This window comes from Armigeres subalbatus, chromosome 2 (genome assembly GCF_024139115.2).
Source record: "Armigeres subalbatus isolate Guangzhou_Male chromosome 2, GZ_Asu_2, whole genome shotgun sequence".
NCBI lineage: Eukaryota > Metazoa > Arthropoda > Insecta > Diptera > Culicidae > Armigeres > Armigeres subalbatus.
The window spans coordinates 62,946,243-62,969,522 of NC_085140.1; the positions used below are offsets into that span (position 1 = coordinate 62,946,243).

General features: G+C 39.9%; 1 protein-coding gene across 24 annotated transcripts in view; it reads left to right on the forward strand.

Annotated features, from left to right (window-relative positions):
• LOC134208741 (sorbin and SH3 domain-containing protein 1) overlaps positions 1 to 23,280 on the forward strand; it is a 453,188-nt gene that overhangs the window by 396,767 nt on the left and 33,141 nt on the right. The window contains exon 1 of one of the 24 annotated variants that reach the window (XM_062684633.1): positions 14,223 to 14,398. The exons of the other annotated variants lie outside the window; for them this stretch is intronic. Coding sequence (XP_062540617.1) covers positions 14,350 to 14,398 — 49 coding nt within the window. The 5' untranslated portion in view covers positions 14,223 to 14,349. Of the gene's footprint in view, positions 1 to 14,222; positions 14,399 to 23,280 lie in introns of those variants that run through there. 24 annotated transcript variants of the gene reach the window in all.

Sequence of the window (23,280 nt, forward strand, 5' to 3'; positions counted from 1 at the left end):
AAATTCCTCACAGAGAGCAATCCCATTAAAGGTGCGCCCCTTATCAATAGGAAGTCAATCCTCTCTTGAGAAAACAGAACAGTAATACTAGCGTAGCCCTATCCACATCCTTGTCTTGCTTCTAGAATATCACCAGCAAAACGCTGAAACCCGGGATTAAGCTCAATCTACAAGACCATTTCAAGCTTTAGATTTTTTCAGTAATAAGAATTTCCGAGTGTTCCTCTCACAACCATTGTCCACTAGTCCATGAAGAGATAGTACATGTATTTAAATCCCTAACTCGATTTTTCCAGCAGTCAGTTAAACCTAGAACAAAGGGCACCGAGGTTTTTTTTAATAATTGCTTGAAAAGTTGCATCCGCTGCATACAGTTTAGCCTCAAACGGAGTTCGAAATTCGAGTCTTTCAACTATCTGATAACATGCTTTATTTCTGAGAATGCTTCAAATTATTCGGAATTTCTACATAGGTGCATGTTCGATCACATGCCAATAATGGCCATCCCGAAGAAAAAGAGGGAGGAGAAACTAGCTTACGGTAAAATATGAGCGAAGAAATTTTAAGGAAACAGTGAACTAAAAGAGTAAATCATACCAAATCCGCGCAGAATTGCAATAGTGAATAACAACAAGATATGAGACCCTAATTCTGCCAAGCAACGTACACTTGAAGTGTCGCAAAAGGCTCGTCAAGCTCTACTTTTCATAGCGACCAAAAAACAATAGCCTTAGTTTTGATTAGATGTACAGTACCTGAAAAACGATTAGATGAATGTAGTTCCTATCGAAAAGTTCGACTTTGATGGCTTGGTGGTTGACAATCGATCTCCACTAAGAACTGGATGTTCAAATTAGCCGAAACCTTGGTCATAAAGTAATGAGGGTTATGGAGGCTTTTTAATTTCGGGTACACTTTTTTATGTGGGTATCGACGAGGATTAAGTCGGAGGAGTGCATGCAAATGCTAGAGAGAAGCTTAATCAAACACAGTGAGTCGTTCCCAGTTTGATAATGGGTTGTATGACATTCGCCAGAAAGTCATTTGCCAAAATGGTCATCTCCTATTTACTATGCACGCGTTTGCACAGTATGCGCAATAATTCATAACGCCATGAACTTCTGGCATAACTGTGAACAGCATCAAAAGGGAGGGTCATAAGGGACATTTTTCATAATTTTGCTTTTTGGTTGTTTTTTAGTTCTTTTCTTGTGAGGAATACCCAAGTAGACACATTCCAGCGTAACGCGACACCATGAGGAGCCGACTTTCAGCGAGAAATTAGGTCTGCATTCGAAAATTAGCCTCGGGGACATATGATTAAACAGGTGTAAAATTATCCTCACTAAATTTCCTTTCTGATAGAATATTTATTTTGAGATTTTTCGCTTTGAACATGATAAATATAGCGCGCTGCATTTCGTAACGCGACACCATCGCTGAATTGCACTTTTTCGCATTTTGAAATGCAATTGCGTTTTTCAGCTCTGGTATAGGGGAATTGTGGGTAAAACCGACACTGTGGGTAAAACCGACACCACTTCAAATCTCTTATTCCAAGAGATTATCGGACAGAATTTCGACACGCTTTGAATAAACGTTTGATTTCTTGTATTTCTAGTCATTTTGTAGCTGGCGAAGAGGTGTAAGAGTCATAATAAACAGACAATAAGCATTGATAACCATTGAGGAGATGAATGATGTAAAATTTTGGCATCGGTGTATAAGCTTTTACGACAATAATTTGTTGATTTGCAGTATTTAATCCATCTCTGATCCATAATTGAACATCATTTTGTGTATGTTGTGGAAAAATAGTAAACTTTTTTAATTATGAACATTCACATGTATCTCATCATTATTATGTTATCAGTTGGGGTAAATTCGACACCTGCCATCGAATCACGAAATACCTCTGTTTTATTAAACTCATCATTCGCATAATAAAATTCAATTATTGAAAAACGAGGCGCCGGGGAATATAACTTAATCATAGACTGATTACATATCATATCATCATTGGGCGTGACAATAGGTCTAGAAGGTAATATTAAGTCATCAAGGAAATCCTGCAGGTCGGAAAACAATAGTGCTCAAAGAAGAACCGTATTTTTAGGCTTATTTTGCTCTTAGATATATTCAATCCGTTCTCTAGTGTTGTTCTTTCGTGATCCATTTTCACTTCTGTAAACATGTAGCTTGTCACCTACGGAACTAGTCATTTTGATTTCTTGTCATAACTGCAACATACGCATTTATTTTAAATTACCATTATAAACAGATTTTTAAAATAAGTGAAATTTAAATGTAGGTAAATATTACAGTAGTAGTTAGTAAATTTGTTACTAAAATTCTCATACTATATTTTTCACCCAACCCACTAAAGAAACTAAAAAAATATGATATGTGCTGATGATTTTAATTATATAAAATTTTGTTCAACCATCGTTTATGAGTGACCCCTAAACATGAATTTCATACACAAATATCAAAATGAATGTTGTTAATCATTTTCAATTATGTTGTAACATCATTTAGAATTCTGATGTTCGATTCCATAACGACTTGATGTGTCGGTTTTACCCTCATGTGGTGTCGATCTTACCCGCACATCAGCTGTTTGGGCTGGAAGATGGACTGTTCGCGTTTTCATCATAAACCAAATTCTATCAAGAAATATTATCCTGAGACCTCATGGACTGATGCATAAAGAGCCAAAGTATGCTTGCATGAAATTTCTAGAGCAGAAAATTGCTTCATAGATTGGGGAACTGTAAAGTTGCTTAAGGTGTCGGTTTTACCCACTTTTCCCCTACGGTTTGGAGTCTCGATTTATTCTAAGCATTTCTCGTATACATCAACAGAAATGAGGCTGTGAATTAAAATCGCAGGAAAAACGGAAATTATAATGAAAATAACTGAATTGATATGAACACCGCCGCGTTACGCTGATCAACAAACAGTCTCCTGCAAAGGGTGTCGCGTTACGCAAACGTGTTTATCGTTGATAGAATACGTAATTTCGGCCGATTTCGATGCGACATGTTATATTCGACACAGAATATTATCACATTATCTATCGTTGAATGTAGTTCGAGTTGGTGGTTACAATCTGGAGTTTCAGTTATTAAAGTTTGAGGGACTAACCGGCACAAATATAGAACTGAACCAATTCCATTCGTATCACATATTCAGTTTTAGAAACAAATTAAATGGTTATGGGTTTTCCTATTTTTATATTAGTCACACCCAAGTATGACCCGGATCGGTTTTTAAGTACGTGGTCAGACGATCGATCCCCCTAGAAGTGAGTTTTTTTACACTGAATAGTTCTATATTGCCTTTTTTCTACGTTAACCATTTTGAAAGGTGATGATGGCCCAAGAAGCTCAGCAATGTTAAAGAGAAATATTTCTGTCGTTTTTTATTCTACGTTTCTACTGGAACGTTGTCTGTTTTCAAATTTTTATTTATTTCCGAAAAGATTGGAATACGTCTCATGTCTCAACCAATGTTTATCACAAGAACGTATGCGTTGTGCCCTGAGTGCACTACTTTTAACTACATTTTCAATCTTTACGCTATCATCAACACTACTCAGAAAATAAATACTCAATTTTAAAAATAGTGTTTATATCCTGGTGTAAAATAATTGTCTTATTATTGTATATTCATTTAGGTCAAACCGAAGTTCATTAGGATGCCTGATATAATATGTCTTTATTAACGAACCAGCCCAATGCTGGTTCATCTGGATTAACATAAAATGGATTTTTTTTTTCAATTTATCACTCAGCAACTCTCTGTTAACCTTTTCGATAGGCCCTTATTCTTGCATTGGTTTGGTGAATTTTTTGCCAGACGCTATTCATTATATTTTTGACTACCGGTGACCAACACTCTTAAATTATTTCACCGATATTGACTGTGAAAATCTCTGTTAAAGTTCTTAAGATGAAATATCAACTAAATTGACGTATGTTCATGGCATCTTCTTTGAGCGCTGACGTACTTGGCTGTGACGATCTTGGTTAAAGAATAAAAAATGCCGAGCTAGTGAGAGCGAATGAAAGGAAAATTAACTAAAATATTAAAAATCATCAAATTAAATGGAGAAAAGAAAACACGAGTCTTTCGGTTCCTCAAAGCTAAAAATATGTTTAAAAATCAAGATAAAACTTGTTATGAAAAACATAACTGCGGCTCCGTAACGCTTCACGTCAGATGAGTCTTTCAAATAAACGAACCATTGAAAAAAATATAATCATACTTGGCATCCACAAACAAGTTTGACGGTTCGTGACATGGTAGAAGGAAACCGTGTTCGTCAGCAAACTGTTAGTTACGTTTACTCATATGAGTGGCATGGTGATATTGCGTGGAAAAGAGAGAGGATTAAAAAAGCCTCACAATTTATTCGAAAAAAAACTCAGTTTCACGTGACTTATTAACGGACGACCCCAAAGGGGTCACCAAACACCAAACATTTGTAATTTCCCACCACTCCGTAACATTTTTGTATGGTAACCTATTTTTTGTAGTATGGAGAGTTACCAAATGACACACCCCGTTACACCCCCAATTTTGTTACGCTATTCATGTACAAGCCCTAAATTGCTTGAAAAAAACCATTGTGATACTGTATCAATAAACCGAAAGCATTTTATCCCTTATTACAGAAGCACATTCAATTCGCGTAACGCGACACCATATTTTTGTACCTAGTGTAACTTCATGGAAAATGGTCTGATTTTGGATCTTAATACACGAAAAGAAAGCTCTTGACGAGTACTAAGAGAATCCAAAATATTACTTTTCCTATGTTTGTACCTTTTGTCTAGTATCAATTATACGACTATTTTCGTAACGCGACACCATTTCAATGTCACTGTTTTTAAAGTACAAATATTTCATGTAAACTAAAATTTTCGAAGCAATACAATGTGCACACAAAAAGATCATTAAAAACTGTATTTAATTACGTATTCATCAATACATTTTCACCCAAATAGGTGTGATAGAGCACATTTGTAAAAAAAATGATTAGGTAGTCTTTTTTTATACTAAAAGTCTGCTACTTTGATTGGCTATTAAACAATGTTCCGAAAACATTTTTCAGTGGAAGAAATGTTTTTCTTGTAATTCAATATGTATGTTTTCCTGTTCTACAGATATTGGATCCTAATTTTTAGTTTGAAAATTTGGTCCCTTGGTGTAGAAGTGCGTGGATTGTGTCAGTAGCACATTTTGAACCGACTTGGTTGCAGCAAATCAAATGTAACCGATTACTTATAAGTTGCGACAACTGACTGGTAACATGTGTGCTACTCGGGTATAACACCGCACCGATCGATAATAAAAATTGGAAATACGTAAAAGCATACATAAGCCGGGTATAGCCGCTTACCCAGATGAAGGCAATGGTGGATGTGATCCCTTCTTTAAAAGTAGGCGTTTACCAGGATTGAAGAAATGGTGGATATGATCCTTTGTTCAAAAGTAGGCGGTTGTCCGGCTTATGTCAATCGTTTGCCTATTTGCCAACTGAAGCAATGGTGAATGTGATCCCTTCTGTGAATGGAAGATATGATTTCTTCTTTAAAAGTAGGTGCTTGTCCGGATTAAGGCAATGGTGGATTGTCGTTTGCCAGAAATAAAACAATGGTGGATATGATCCATTTAAAAAAAAGGCGCTTGCTCCAATTAAGGCAAGGGTAGATGCTATCCATTCTTTAAAAGTAGGTGTTTGCCCGTGCCCGTGTTTGAATATGGCAATTGTGGATATGATTCCTTCTTTAGAAGTAGACATTTTGCCTAGACTTGTAGATATAACTTCTTCAATGAAAGCAAATAGCTGTCTAGTATGACTTAAAGTGATATTATCTAATTGTAGATATGATTCAATTTTTGAAATGAAGTCTGCGTTTGGAATGAGGCGAAGAAATGTATTAGACAAATATGAATGTAATTTTTATGCATACCCAAGTAACCAATAAGCACTATATTTCACCAATACTGCCATATAGTGTTACTTTAATGCTTTTAAGTTTTTAAATAGCCGTAAAGCGGCCCTATATGGCGGTTTGGCGTAATATAGTGCTAATGGTTACTTGGGTAGTATCCATCTTTCTGAAAATAGTCTTATATAATAAACTAGGCGAACCTGCTTGATCACGCCAGATTTTTATTTTCGATGTGTCAAACATTTTGTTGATTGAAGCGTCGCACTCTAGATCGATTTCAGTTCTAGCTTGATGGTTTTCTTCAGAACTCATGAAACCGTTGCATTTTGACAGTTTTTCAACTTTTCCCGACAAATTGATCAACTTTTAGTATGTACAAACACAGCTGACCCCAAGACGGATCGATTGGTGAGGAAATCTTGCAAATCCTTCATCCCGTTCGTGAGTTATATTGCCTCAAAGAAAAGGCAAACTCATTTTTATATATAGAAGATAATCCCTTTTACAAAAATTAATTAGGTATACCAAAAATCAGAGATACATCTGAACACGAGAACGCGTGTTCGTGTTCAAAACGTTCTGAACACTGCACACTGTTCAAGAGCACTGACCTAACTTAGCAACTTGTATCCTAGGAAAACAAATTCAAGCGACGGCATGCTACACATTTTTCGGCTAGTAACGGAACACGTGGGAATCTAACGGATAGAAATCAAGCATGCTCGTATGTTCTTGCATAGTTCCAAATCTAAGGAATCTTAATTACCATGATCGTTTTGCTTGCGTACCAACCCAGTGCACACTGAACTGTGTTCAGAGTTCAAAACTAAGAACACCAAGGCGCGCTCTTGGCTCATGTTCTGTTCAGGATGCATCTCTGCCAAAAATCCCTTAATTAATAAATAATGCCAAATCCCCGATAAGCAAAATTACCTTCTGCATATAATACTTTTTCTATTCTTTAGCCACTAATAATAATCGGAATTTCCAGTTTTACTATTTATGGGGAATAGTACATTTTAGCAAATTACATTCTGGCACATGGTCTATTCTGGGGAATAGTTTTTGGCATATGGTCCATTCTAGCAAATGGGTTTCTGGCAAAAATCATTCTGGCAAATTGATGCTGGCAAATGTCATACAATCTGACTCTGCTCTGCTCTGCTCTGCAATCTGCTCTGCAAGGTTTTTAGTCAAAAATATCGAGAATTTTGAGAGATCCTGTTCTCCTCTTGCTAAACAGAACGTGCTTACATTCTGCACTAAAATTATAGTCATCTGATCATAATTTCAGAAAATATTAGAATACCAAGGCACTGCTTCCACAAGTCAGTCAAGATTAAGAGTTAAGGGAACCACCGTTCCTTAGAGGTAGATCCAGCTACCCAGTTTGAAGCACCAGCAGATAGTCTCCCGGCTACGACTGGAAATACCCGACAGATTTTTAGCGAAGTCTGCGGGAATCCTTTATCTCGGTGGAACTGTTTTGGTACATATTCTGTTAGAGGATTATCCTCAAGGTCACTCCTCACGGAATTCAAGTTTCAAAGTGCTCGCGTTTTCGGGGGCACACCACTCGATACGGAAGCAACGCACAACTGTTATTTTTATTATTTCACGCATGCTGCGACGCAGCAAAGCTAAATCAACAAAAATGACAGTTGTGTGCCGTCTCCGTATCGTGGTGTGCCCTCGAAAACGCGAGCACTTTGAAACTTGGATTCCGTGAGGAGTGACCTTAAGCAATGCATGTGGTCCATAAAGGTGACAGTCATTTTACGAGACATGTGAGGTCCAGATAGTCTGAAAAAAAGTTAGTCTGTTTTAGTGTAGTTACTAGACCTCTCCATGTTTTTCAAAAGTATCAAATATTCAACCGGTCAGCCCAGAATCACAATTCTTATAGGCCTTCCGTCAAATTTTGTTAAGCTAATTAGGATGATATTTCAAGCTGGCTAAGTGGTGCAATAAACCAAATTTGAGAATCGTTTGTAGTAATCGTCAAACATCATCAGACAGCAACAGACAGATAAACAACAACAGAAACATTTCACGGTGCATGCTTTTGTACGGCCATCATATCCTTCTTTCAAAATGGCGGACTATACTGCCTTATATGAAGGACCGTTTGCCACCATGAATCTACTGGGTTTCTCAACTCGGGCTCAGGTCCCATACTCAGAAGCGATCAGACTTTCCCTGCTTTAACCAGGATTCCCGAGCAAAGTCGGTGAAAAAATGAGAGCAAATTGATATTAATCTCTGCTGTTGAGATTAGGGTAGATGTACTATATTTCGCCACTGTGTTATATTTCGCCACGTTGGTAAAACAAGTAGATTTTTCAACGCTCTAGTGCAATATTTTACCTAACTGTGTTGAACTATTGAACAATCATACAGCTCTAGTAAACATACATACGTTAACTAAAAATGTTGTTATTATAAATCTAGGCTTACTGATGAAAGATGCATCTAGAAATAGTTGTCACAATACCATGGCAACTTTTGTCCGTTTCAAGAACTGGCCAAAATAAACAAATGATGGAAAAACTGATCAAACCTTCAAAATTATGACTGAAATACGTACACAATCATAAGAACTATTCAGAAATGCGATTACTAACGGTTTTATATAAAAGAGTTGATGTTTTTGTCTTAATTTAGTTAAATAAAAGGTGGCGAAATTTAGCACATAAAATTTGGTGATTTCAATTATCACTACTGGCGAAATTCCATTCATAGTTCTGAAATTTAAACCTGAGTTAAGTTTCATTTTCAACAGTACTGGTGTCTTCTCCTTTTTTTTTTATTCATTTATTTAGAACAGATTTAGTCACCGCACAATACGAGCTGCCTAAGCTTCAGGCGTTAGTGGATTTGATATCCGTTCAAACCACCATTTCATGAGGACAATAAAGGGATGGCTAGATCACGGAGGTGACGAAAATTGAAAATATGTGGCGAAAATTGAATCAGAATACTTGCTAATTAATCGGCATATTTAGGTATATAAATTAGCAATAATGTATGGTCATTATTAAATCAGATTTGCTAGGTAAAGACCAGTTTCACATAATAATCCCGACACCTCCACAATAATTAGATTGTTTTGCATTTTGCGACAATTTGAGAGATAAACGTACGTTTAGGGTGGCGAAATATAGTGCTTCTACTCTATATTGAAAACAAAATTTGATGTCAATTGGCCATTAATACAAATTGATATCGCAACATGTTTTCTACATGCATTCCTCAGTTATCATAATGATAGCAGCGATATATCGAATTATGCTGTCGATTATCTAAAGTGTGTTATTTACGAAAAGCAATCTGCAAACAAAATATGCTGTTATTGTTATGAATGCTCTTAAAAATAATCTAATCGAATACTCGTTTTGATATCAAATTAAGAATCTTATGATATCAAATTTAGTAATTCATTGACAGCATAATTTGTCTTCAGTATGATTTCACAGTTTAAAAATGTGTTAACCGTTAATCCATACAAAACGAGATCAACTGGAGTAATCAAATAATTGACATCACAACACCAAACTGTGTTTCCAATGTGATTTCAAACTTTGCTCGAGTTGTTAGCCCATTTCCCAGACGGATCGAAGTAGGTCGCGATATGAAGAGGATGCAACATTTTGAGATCCTACACTTTTTTCCCCGGTTTTCGATTTCATATTCGCTATAAATTTCAGAAAAAACTAAATTCGAAATAAGTTGGAATAGTAGAAAAATGTGGTGTTCTTCGGGATCCGGATCCCTTTCTCATACGCACTGGTAACTGTAAATGGAATAATAGGAATAGTTTTATGAAGATCGAAGGCTTCATAAGGCTTAAATAAGAGAATGAATAATTGTCACGAATAATTGACCATATAAGACCATATAAATTTACCACTGTCTTTAATCGTTGAAACGGGGCGGATAGTAACACTTTGTACTTTTGCAGTATTTTAATATGTGCAGTAGTTCTTTTTTGTTCATTATCCTCGTGATGGATAAACAATTTAACACCTATTTTAAAAAATCAGATAAGGAAATGCTAATACTATATTAGATTTAAAAATATCCGAATTGATTTTTTTTATTCCTTTATTTATTTGGTAGGCACTCTGTGCTACTTAACCGCTACTGTGCCGAGATCTACTGTGGTATTCTGCAGCCAGAATCCACAAAGAATCTATTTTTAGATTTTTCCATTATTCATTGTTGTTGTCGTTGCTGGTCCATCTCGTCGTAAGTCCATTGTGTTCGTTTTGTCCATGTCGTGAATCCAATGATCGTTGCATTGTCCGGCTGCCATTAATCCGGGTAACGTTTGGAGGAATGCCTCCGAGAAGAACAAGTTGTCAGTCGTCATCAGGCAGCCGTTACGGTGAGGCGTGCACCCCAATACGCATAGGCTGCGCATCCGGCGACTGACGAGGGTTTTGGTGGAGGGGTTGGGAATCGAACCCATGACCATTCGCTTGAAAGGCGAACGTGTAGCCAACTACGCTACGGGACCCCGCCCCCCATCCGAATTGATTAGTACAATAGAAGTTGCATAAGCCACATCACTTTCCATGGTGAATCCCGATCTATGTTTCTGATAACCCTACCCATTTAACACACCTTCTTTCCGTTGGTTATTGTGGAGATGCAGAGGTATTCTCTAGTCTCTAGTAGCAACAATAATCAAACACTAACATTCCCGCCCTTTTTCAACTGACTGTAATGACTTGACCGGCGCCGTTATTGATCAATATTTTGAGTTGTTGGAATGCACTTCGAGAATAGATGGTCATTTGGTCAATCCCAACCACTTTTCACTTGGATCGAAGTGCAATTCGCACCAGCTCTGATCAACCACGGAGTAGCAACCATTGATATGTACATTCAGTCTAAGCTAAGCTAAGCTTTAACCAGAATTGTTAGCCCAATTCTCTTTTGCAACTCGTCAACTACAGGGGCATTATCTTTTCCCGAACGTATACATCTTCTATGATGCACTTCTATCGATCCACGTGACAACATCGACCGTTGTCTTTCTTTAAAATGATTAAGATTCCAAAAACTCTTCTTCAAACGTGGGCTGCGTATACTCCGACAGCTACTTCAGCATTCTGGCTTTTTTCGTGTTACATAATTTACACATTTCAGAGTCGAGTTGGCGTTCTGATCTTCCAATAAGTGCTAGACTCAGTCGTTCTGAGCCAAGAATTCGGTAGCTGAAAGCATGGTTAGGACAGGAATATATCACTTTTATTCATTCTTAATTACGTGAAGGAAAGGAATGAATCCCGGAGATAATCTTCGCCTAAAGCATTCTTTCAAATCAAAGTCCCCGAAGTACAGAGCGAGCCGTACATCATTTCGTCGAAGTTGGAAAGCCAAAGTTGCTGTTCGGTCCAGTCCTGGCCTTGGCCCCGACCCTATACGTCGAGTATCGTCTGACCTTTGCATTAAACCCAAGCATCGGTTTCTGTGCATTGTCCTGCTACAGTCGTCCAGCATTTTAATCGCCCAAAACAAATTTTTAATTTCATTTCCAAGTGCCAATGTTCATTCATTTCATTTATTTAGTTAACATCTAAACAGATAACACTGAATCAACAATTTGACGCCACAATGCACGGTTCGAGGCCGCATCTCTCCATCCTCGGATACGCCCCACGCTCGCCAAGTCGTTCTGCACCTGGTCTGCCCATCTCGCTCGCTGCGCTCCACGCCGTCTCGTACCTGCCGGATCGGAAGCGAACACCATCTTTGCAGGGTTGCTGTCCGGCATTCTTGCAACATGTCCTGCCCATCGTACCCTTCCGGCTTTAGCCACCTTCTGGATACTGGGTTCGCCGTAGAGTTGGGCGAGCTCATGGTTCATTCTTCGCCGCCACACACCGTCTTCTTGCACACCGCCAAAGATGGTCCTAAGCACCCGTCTCTCGAATACTCCGAGTGCTTGCAAGTCCTCCTCGAGCATTGTCCATGTTTCATGTCCGTAGAGGACTACCGGTCTTATTAACGTCTTGTACATGACACATTTGGTGCGGTGGCGAATCTTTTTCGACCGCAGTTTCTTCTGGAGCCCGTAGTAGGCCCGACTTCCACAGATGATGCGCCTTCGTATTTCACGACTAACGTTGTTGTCAGCCGTTAGCAAGGATCCGAGGTAGACGAATTCCTCGACCACCTCGAAGGTATCCCCGTCTATCGTAACACTGCTTCCCAGGCGGGCCCTGTCGCGCTCGGTTCCGCCCACAAGCATGTACTTTGTCTTTGACGCATTCACCACCAGTCCAACTTTTGTTGCTTCACGTTTCAGGCGGGTGTACAGTTCTGCCACCTTTGCAAATGTTCGGCCGACAATGTCCATGTCATCCGCGAAGCAAATAAATTGACTGGATCTGTTGAAAATCGTACCCCGGCTGTTACACCCGGCTCTCCGCATGACACCTTCTAGCGCAATGTTGAACAACAGGCACGAAAGTCCATCACCTTGTCTTAGTCCCCGGCGCGATTCGAACGAACTGGAGTGTTCGCCCGAAATCTTCACACAGTTTTGCACACCATCCACCGTTGCTTTGATCAGTCTGGTAAGCTTCCCAGGAAGCTGTTCTCGTCCATAATTTTCCATAGCTCTACGCGGTCTATACTGTCGTATGCCGCCTTGAAATCAACGAACAGATGGTGCGTTGGGACCTGGTATTCACGGCATTTTTGAAGGATTTGCCGTACAGTAAAGATCTGGTCCGTTGTCGAGCGGCCGTCAACGAAGCCGGCTTGATAACTTCCCACGAACTCGTTCACTAATGGTGACAGACGACGGAAGATGATCTGGGATATCACTTTGTAGGCGGCATTAAGGATGGTGATCGCTCGAAAGCGCCAATGTTAGTTCTCCCATATTATTTTATTAGTGTTAAGCGTTAAGTCTTGCCTTTATTAATATTATGTATGCTATGTATTTAGAACCAGGTGCCCTTCTGACCCTGCCATCGTTTGACAATTAAAGAACTGACCCCAGAGTATTCCTCGACAAGTTTTTCGAAACTTTCTTGGAAAACTTCACGGAATTACTTTGAAACATTCTTCAGAATTCCTTCAAGAAGTTTTCTGAACTTCTTCGAAAAGTTTTCCGAAAATTTTTCGAGAATTTCTTTGAAATTTCTTTGAGAATTTGTTAAGAATTTTTTTTCGGTAAATTCGTTGGATTTTCTCTAGAAAATTCTTCAATTTTTTTAGTGAAATCCTTCGAAATTTTCTTGGCATATTTTCCGAAAACTCCACAGGATTTTTTTTTTTGGAATTTCCAAGAGAAATTTAAAATTTCTCCTCTGAACCTCTAAAAAAATCCGAATATTCTTTGGTAGTTCTTTGGAAAATTGTACTATTAAATCTTACTAGACAAAATCTTTGGAATATCCAAGAAAAAATCTTGAGAATTTCTAATGTAAATTCTTGGGAATTTGCAACGGAAATTCTTCGGAATTTCTACAGTTATTTCGCTATGGTTTCTAATTTCATTAGAACAGTTTAATCTTCATGAAGTACAATTCCAGCTCTCATATCTTCAAATCTCAAAATTGACAAATGCGAATGTAACAAATATGCGATCATGGATAGAAAAGGAATCATCTGATATTATTAACTACTGATCACCGGAATGTCACCTTACGGAGTTTCATCTGTCTAATGTCACTTTTGACCACCCGGAAAATAAATCTACAGGACACATACATTGTAATGAAGAGCATTCTAGATCCGATCATAACAAAATTATAACTCAATTACATCAGTGATTGTTATTTACATCAATATGTAGGGTAATTTCGAAATTAAGCTGAACTGAGCATTTGCAAGGTATTCAAAATAAGTGTGAAGCTAACAAAAGAAGGTACCTACTTGAATTTCAGAAATACGAAATAGTTTCACAGGTCCACAATATTACTGTACTGGTTTACTGCACTCCTTCCATATGCTATCCCTACGACAGCCAGGTACTCAAATAATTATAACCACTGCAGTGCAGTCGAGTGCAACAAGGTACAAGCCGTCAAAGACAAGTATGTTTTGTGACTAGTTCTGCGCCATTCATCGGGTGAAAGCATAACTGAGGGCTCGGTTTGCAAAGCGTACATACTCATTAGTGTGAACAGGCGTAAACAAGAGTGCAGGTCTCCGCAGCTGAAGGGGAAAAGTAGTACCTACTGAATAGACACATGCCTATCGGTACACTGCACTGATGTGGAAAGCTCAGCCAGTAAAAGCTTGAGGTGTGAACAAGAAAAGTGGTACTTTGTTGGGGCGGTGCTGTGCGAGTGCGACAACAATTGCGGTGGGTGAGGTTTTTTGGATCACCACCGGTCAACAACTTCCGTCTACTATCGCGGCTATGAGGATTACATTTAGTGTTACTAACACCGCCCGGCGCAAGGAGAGGGGTGAGTCCATTTTGTATGGAGTTTCTAAATGTCGATATAGCTAGTGGCATTTTTTATGATTTCCCAAATGTTTTTATTCGCTGCACTGAATGTTAAACTATGCACTCTCTGAAGAAGGCTTTGTATGTTCTGTTAGTTTCGTGGTGAAAAAAAAATAGTGACCACTCGAACATGATAACTCATGTTCCCCGTTGTGAAACTCGGCACTCGACAACATCGAATGCACTGGGAAAAGAACGGATGTTCTGGTATCAACACTGCGATGAGCATACACGATAAACATGGTGACGGAAGCATTCGTTCATTATTATTCCCGGGTATGCTCTCTGAATCTGGAACAGAGAAAAGGCGTAGGTCGAGAGGCCACACGTGTAATGCATCGGTAGGGGCAGTTAGACAGGTTTGGTACCTTCAGGTTTGTGTAGCTGCAACTCTGCAAGCTCAACCAATTATACTGATAGCATTTGTACATTGTAGTGCATGTTTCAAACTGATGTGGGATAATTTATATTTCAAATAATAAAATGGTTTTGGTTTGATGCGAAAAATTATGCTAATAATTTTATAGAGTAAATTCGTTCAAAAATTAAAAATAGGTGTTCAATAAATAAATTGAGAAATAAGCAAAAGAAATATAATATACAATACTGTAAAATCATCATAAAAAAATAAAATTTATTAGCTTGATTGAGCTTCACTTAAAACAATAAATAAAAAAATAATAATTGGCAATTCATAATTGATGAACAATGAAATGAATCTGAACATAACAACAAAACATCAAACATTTTTATTCAAAAAGTTCGTAGAGAACAGACCATTCATAGTAAATTTGTTATACTGTCTTTGAATGAATACAAAAAAAACTCCTTTTTCCTACACATTTTGAAGATAAACTCATGCCACGTGGAAAGCGATTTAAAAATTGAACTCTAATTATTGAATATTTCTGCCTCGTCAAGAAGACAAAATAATATTAGAAATAAAAAGGATTCCCAGAAAGTGACGAATTTCCAATGGAATAACACCACTTTATGGCATTGGAAAACAAGAAAAGAGATATGAAGTCCTTATCCCGGCTAATCATTTATGTATGTCCACTATCAACTTTCCCCTAAAGACCTGGAACACGGTCGCGGACACACCAGTAACATCAATTGTGCGCACATAATGATGATGAATAGCGGTTTTTGTGAACTCAACAATCGAAGCGCAACCTCCGCATAGCATGACAGCACCGGCTGGTCAACAACAACAAAAACTGTAAATATAATAAAAATTGGTCATCTTGCCTGGCGTCACTACTTCCCGAACCAACGACCGTTTGACCAGCGCATAGCGGCTGAGGTTGTGGTATACTGGTTTGGCTGTTTTCCGCGGTGGAAATGATGGCTTTTCCGTCACAAGATTGACCAAACCACATCACGCGGTACATAAAACGTTGATCACTCGCTGAGAAGTCAATCGCGCTCACAATCATGTAGGTAGTACGACGTGACGGTTTGGCATCAAGCTGAACATGAAATGGTGGGATGAACTTGACTGGCATCTGGCTCCGAAGTCAACAACTGGTGGAACACAATGTGAAATCGAAAAGCATGTTGCCTGCTGGGGCACGTCCTGGGAAAATGTGAGAAAATATTAGCATTGGAAACAGTATCTTCACACTTATAGTGAGCAGCAAGTGATGCATGCTTTTGTAGATACGAACGAAATTGAAATCATGATTAGTTAAATCATGAGTTGACTTCGGTAATTAGGATTTTTCATTTAGCGTTTATACTTGAAGCCGCTGGAGATGATAAAATTACCTAGAAAACAGTTTGCATGCAAAATACAGCAATTGGAATGTTTATATAAAATATTTAATAGTGCAGCTTTTTAATAAGAAACTAATTGTTTAAAAATCCGACCATTTTTTTTCTGAGTTCCCACAGATTGTTTTTAAATTTTCATTCTTTCGAATTTCTATGGAAAGTTTTCACGAGGAATTCTTCTAAATTTGCAAAGAAAACGCTTTGGAATTTTGATTCTACACTGAAAATTCTTATGAATTTCCATAGAATGTTCTTATGAATTTTCATAGCTAATTCTTGTGAATTTTCACGTGTATTATTCGCAAATTCGGTGGGAAATTCTGCAGAATTTTCACAAAAAAACCGATTTTCCACAAAAAAAATCACCTGAATTTCATCGAGAAATTACTCCAAATTTCTCCAACGCCTGATTTTCCATAATTCTATATTCTTTTCAGTCTTTTGAGTTTTCGTGGAATTTCCATAGGATTTTTTTTTCTGAATTTTACTTGTTTATTTAACTAACATCAGTGCGATGATTTGATTTAGCACTGTGTTGAATTGATTCTCCACCTTTTTAAAACACAGCCTCCTGTAACACAACTTAATATTTTGATGAATAACTTCATCTCTTTTATAAGAATTTTATTAGATTTTGATTGGAAATAATAACGTATTAATCGTTAAGATCTTTCAATTTACATCTTCGTTGAATTTCCTTTTAATTTTCCCGAATGAGGACTGGGAACGGCTGGCGTTCGATCATCCGCCGGTTACGATGTCATCTACGCAGTGGCGTAGCGTAGTGGGTATAAAACCCCCCCCAGAGACAAATTTTTTGGAAGCAATTTTTTTTTCGAAAAAAAAAATGTTCAGAAACCCTCCCCCCAGACCAATTTTCTGGCTACGCCACTGCATCTACGCCTTCTTTGTTTTGGTAGTTGGTCCAATAAGTTCATCATAAACTGATCCAAAATCAAACCCAGTTTGACTGAACACGGGTTTGAATATGGAAGCTTGACCATCGGTTTAAACACCGCAATCCAAATTTAACTTCAGAGAGGATAATCTTTTGACGGTAAGTGGAATAATTCAATCCCTCGAATATGTTCAAGCAGCTATGGAACCACTTTGCTGTGAAATCTGCACGCTATATGAAGCTGACGTCGTGCTTCAATTTATGTTGGAGCATTTACAAATCAAACCACAGAAACTATCGTTAACTTATTTGATGGTCTCAAAGAACGAATCCAAGAGACGATCAGAATACTCGGATCTTTTTGCTTTTTTGAATAATTCTGCCGTAAAGCAATTGATCAGAAACGACTTTGGCATTTTTTCGAGGCATCCAGAGCTACTGTGCCTAAGCAGGCGGACGAAATCTTAAAGCGTCTAATCATTACTGATGCGATCGTTGAAGCAGTTACAACAACCACACCTGACGTTCGGTACAAAGAATATGCATCTAAGGTTGATTTTTCAATACACTTTCGTTGCCGGGGGCAACTATTTCGACGCCATGAACCTCGCAAGCAATCCGCAAAGAATTCTACTATGAATCGGAAGGGATTAAGGACAAGCACTTGACACTGATTTTCGACGCTCTTACAATCATTCGTCCGACCTCGCTCTAAGCAGATAGGGCGTTTTATCAGCTGACAACATTGTCAACAAAAAACATTGTAACAATTGAAGTTTGTCAATAAATAATGGTTTTCATCCAAAAATCCAAATCAAAAGTTTTTTTATTTCTGAAATTTTCACAAATACCGGTATTACCGGTATTGACTCCACCAAATACCGAAAACCGGTATTTGTCAAAAATGGCCAATACCGACCATCCTAGTTGTAACTCATTTGGCGCTCACTCAGGAGATAGTGTTTGAACCCATTTTTCTTTAATTTGTATCTTCTTCTATATATATAAAAATTAGTTTGCTTTTCCTTTGAGGCATTATAACTCAACGGTTGGACCGATTTTAAAATTTTTCCAACTGATCCATTCTTCTTAGGATCACCTTGTTTTTCTTCATCTGCTTCTCCAATGGCTGTACATTCCAACTGGAACTTGGCCTGCTTTTCAACTTAGTGTTGTATTGGCATTTCCTCAGTTATTAATTGATTGCAATTTCATATAATCTTCACATTATTATTATTATTTAGTCAGACTAAGGCCGAAGTTGCCTGTGCGGTATATAAGAGTCTTCTCCATTCGGCTCGGTCCATGGCTACACGTCGCCAACCACGCAGTCTACGGAGGGTCCGCAAGTCATCTTCCACCTGATCGATCCACCTTGCCCGCTGCGCACCTCGCCTTCTTGTGCCCGTCGGATCGTTGTCGAGAACCATTTTCACCGGGTTACTGTCCGACATTCTGGCTACGTGCCCGGCCCATCGCAGTCGTCCGATTTTCGCGGTGTGAACGATGGATGGTTCTCCCAACAGCTGATGCAATTCGTGGTTCATTCGCCTCCTCCACGTACCGTCCGCCATCTGCACCCCACCATAGATGGTAAGTACGCAGCACTTTCCTTTCGAAAACTCCAAGTGCGCGTTGGTCCTCCACGAGCATCGTCCAGGTCTCGTGTCCGTAGAGGACTACCGGTCTAATTAGCATTTTGTAGATTGTCAGTTTGGTACGGCGGCGAACCCTATTCGATCGGAGCGTCTTGCGGAGTCCAAAGTACGTACGATTTCCAGCCACTATGCGTCTCCGAATTTCTCTGCTGGTGTCATTTTCGGCAGTTACCAGTGAGCCCAAGTACACAAATTCTTCTACCACCTCGATTTCGTCACCACCGATGCAAACTCGCGGTGGGTGGCTCACATTGTCTTCTCTTGAACCTCTTCCTATCATGTACTTCGTCTTCGACGTGTTGATGACTAGTCCGATCCGCTTAGCTTCCTCTTCAGTCTGATGTAGGCTTCCTCCATCTTCTCAAAGTTACGTGCCATAATATCTATGTCGTCGGCGAAACCAAATAGCTGGACGGACTTATTGAAAATTGTACCACTCGTGTTAATCCCTGCTCTTCGTATTACCCCTTCCAAAGCGATGTTGAATAGCAAACACGAAAGACCATCACCTTGCCGTAACCCTCTGCGGGTTTCGAAGGGACTCGAGAATGCCCCTGAAACTCGAACTACGCACATCACCCGATCCATCGTCGTTTTGATCAACCGTGTCAGTTTAGCTGCCATAGCTGGTCCCGACCGATTGTATCATATGCGGCTTTGAAGTCGATGAATAGATGATGTGTGGGCACGTTGTATTCGCGGCATTTCTGCAGTACTTGGCGAATGGCGAACACCTGGTCCGTGGTGGAGCGTTCGCCCATAAAACCCGCCTGGTACTGCCCCACGAACTCCCTTGCAGTTGGTGCTAGTCGACGGCATAAAATTTGGGAGAGTACCTTGTAGGCGGCGTTCAGCAATGTGATTGCGCGGTAGTTGCTACAATCCAGCTTATCGCCCTTTTTGTAGATGGGACACACGACACCTTCCATCCACTCCTGCGGCAAAACTTCCTCCTCCCAAATCTTGGGAAATGACCCAGTGCAGCGCTCTAGCCAGTGCCTCACCACCGTGTTTAAATAGCTCTCCTGGTAGTTGGTCAACCCCAGAGGCTTTGTTGTTCTTCAGCCGGCCAATCTCCTCCTGGATTTCCTGGAGATCCGGAGCCGGTAGAATTATGTCCTGCGTGCGTTCTCCCAGGTCCATCACCATACCGCTATCTTCGTCTGCCACATCGCCATTCAGGTGTTCTTCGTAGTGCTGCCGCCACCTTTGGATCACCTCACGCTCGTTCGTAAGAAGGTTCCCGTTTATGTCCTTACACATATCAGGCTGTGGCACGTGGCCCTTACGTGAACGGTTTAACTTCTCATAGAACTTTCGTGTGTTATTAGCGCGGTACAGTTGCTCCATCTCTTCACGGTCTCGATCTTCCTGCTGGCGGTTTTTCCTCCGGAAAATCGAGTTTTGTCTGTTCCGCGCCTGTTTATATCGTGCCTCGTTCGCCCTCGTGCGGTGTTGCAGCAATCTCGCCCATGCTGCATTCTTCTCTTCCACTAACTGCTCACATTCGCCGTCATACCAGTCGTTTCTCTGATCCGAGGGCACCGTTCCAAGTGCAGCGGTTGCGGTGCTACCAATGGCGGATCGAATATCTCTCCAGCCATCTTCAAGAGACACTGCGCCTAGCTGCTCTTCCGTTGAAAGTGCCACTTCCAGCTGCTGCGCGTATTCTTGGGCTAGTCTACCATCTTGTAGCCGCCCAATGTTAAGCCGCGGCGTCCGACTTCGACGCGTGTTGTACACCGTCGAGAGTTTTGAGCGCAGGCATACTGCAACGAGGTAGTGGTCGGATTCAATATTCGCACTGCGGTAAGTGCGGACGTTCGTGATGTCGGAGAAGAATTTACCGTCGATTAGAACGTGGTCGATTTGGTTTTCCGTTTCTTGGTTAGGTGATCTCCATGTGGCCTTGTGGATATTTTTGCGGGGAAAGAAGGTGCTTCGGACTACCATTCCGCGGGAGGCTGCGAAGTTTATGCATCGTTGGCCGTTGTCATTCGATACGGTGTGCAGACTATCCGGTCCGATGACCGGTCTATACATTTCCTCCCTTCCTACCTGTGCGTTCATGTCACCGATGACGATTTTAACGTCCCGCAGTGGGCATCCATCGTATGTCTGCTCCAGCTGTGCGTAGAACGCTTCTTTCTCGTCGTCGGGTCTCCCTTCGTGTGGGCAGTGCACGTTGATGATGCTATAGTTGAAGAAACGGCCTTTAATCCTCAGCTTGCACATCCTTGCGTTGATTGGCTGCCACCCAATCACGCGTTGGCGCATCTTACCCAGCACTATGAAGCCGGTTCCCAGCTCGTTGGTGGTGCCACAGCTTTGGTAGAAGGTAGCCGCTCGATGCCCGCTTTTCCACACTTTCTGTCCTGTCCAGCAAATCTCCTGCAGCGCCACGACGTCTTCACATATTGTTCTTGAAATCTATAACAACTGAATACACCGGGTTCTTTTTTTACACGGGTGGGTTTTAGTTGATAACGACCTTTAGCGTTGATGGAACTATAAGTTAACCCCATGAAAAAATTCACAAAAAATCAAAGAAAAATCAGGTGGTCAACGAACCGGTAAGACAACGGCTAATGAAACTATTGGTAAACATGGCAGCATTCAACGCAATGGTAATTTTAACCACGTAGGGTTTAATTTAATTTTATTTTTTTGTTCGAGATCAACCAAGGCGTCAATTTCATTGAACTTTTGTAGTATACCCGTGTCCTTTGTTTAGTGCTTGTCTTTCTACTCCATTGATATTGAAAAGAAATGAATTAAGGGCCATCCACAAAGTACGTCACGCTTCTAGAGGAGAGGGAGGGTTCCGAGCAGCGTGACGAGTCATACAAAAATTTTGTAGGTTTTTTTGTTGGGGCGTAGGACCATTGCGTCCATTGAGTTGAACTTTTGACTGTATGGTGTCTCGACTGTTAAATATATGTGATGGAATTCGGCTTTACAGTCTCAAAATTGTTCAAACAATAATGTTTTAACTGTCCGACGTTTCGGCTGTGTTTGGCAGTCTTCTTCTGAGAGAAATTAGTTTCTTTCTTCTTCTTCTTCTTCTTCTTTTTCTTTTTCTTCTTATTGGCATTACATCCCCACACTGGGACAGAGCCGCCTCGCAGCTTAGTGTTCATTAAGCACTTCCACAGTTATTAACCCCGAGGTTTCTAAGCCAGGTTACCATTTTTGCATTCGTATATCATGAGACTAGTACGATGATACTTTTATGCCCAAGGAAGTCGAGACAATTTCCAATCCGAAAATTGCCTAGACCGGCACCGGGAATCGAACCCAGCCACCCTCAGCATGGTCTTGCTTTGTAGCCGCGCGTCTTACCGCACGGCTAAGAGGGCCCAGTTTTTTTCTTACTTTTGTTTTGTTTGTTTAATACAACAACAATTAAATTAACAATTAAAGTGTGACGAATAAGGGAGGGGGGTCGGAAAACGCCAATTTTTGACGTGACGTACTTTATGGATCTCCCCTTAAAACAAAAGACGCCGAAAAAAATCTTTATATTGAACATATTTGTCGCACACATAAATTTTTGCAATTTGGCGGCCCAAATATATGCAATTTGTACCCACACATAAATTCAATAACTGCATATTAGAGACCACACATACATTTTATTTGATTATAGATTATATTTGTACTTCGCGTGGAGAGTGGTTATGTGTGCACTAATTAGAATCATGAATTAAATTAATGGATTTTTGCCAATAAAAATGTGTGGAATTTTTGTAGTGCAGCTTTTTTCCCAAGGGATCAATTTTCCCCACATTCTCCTATATGCCAAAATGTTATACAGTTTCTACAGTATGCAGAAATGTATTTAAAAAAATATCCATCCCGGGTACGAACTGACCTTGAAGCTCGTGCTCAATATCAAAACTTGGACTGTGTGTTCATGCTGTGTGCTCCGACTGTGCGCTTAGGTCATGAACTGAGGCTGTGAGCACAGGTTTTGGGCCGAGCGCGAAGCTTTACGATTATACGGAACGTTTCGAGGAAGGGCCGTTTAGCCGAAAACCATTCGACCGAGTGCCATTTAGCCGAAAGTTGTTTGGCCGAGCATATTATTCGACCAAACAGACCATCAGATCATTTGGCCGAATAGGTAATTTAGCCAAATGGGTCATTTGACGTAACTTTCTCACTTCTTATTTCACACTTCTCACTGTGAAGAGAGACGTCTCTCTTCTTACCTCGCTCTTCCCACTTTCACAGTGAGAAGTGATAAGTGAGAGACGTCTCACTTCTCACTGTGAAAAAATAGTAGTGTGAAACAAGAAGTGAGACGTCTCACTTCTCACTTTTCGCAGTGAGAAGTGAAAAATGAGGAGTGAGAAGTGAGACGTGTCTTTTCTAGTCATTTATCACTTCTCACTGTGAAAATGACAAGTGCGAAGTGAGTAGAGAGACGTCTTACTTCTCACTTTTCATTAATAATTACTCATTTCTCATTTCCCACAGTGAAAAGTGAGTAGTGCGAAATAAGAA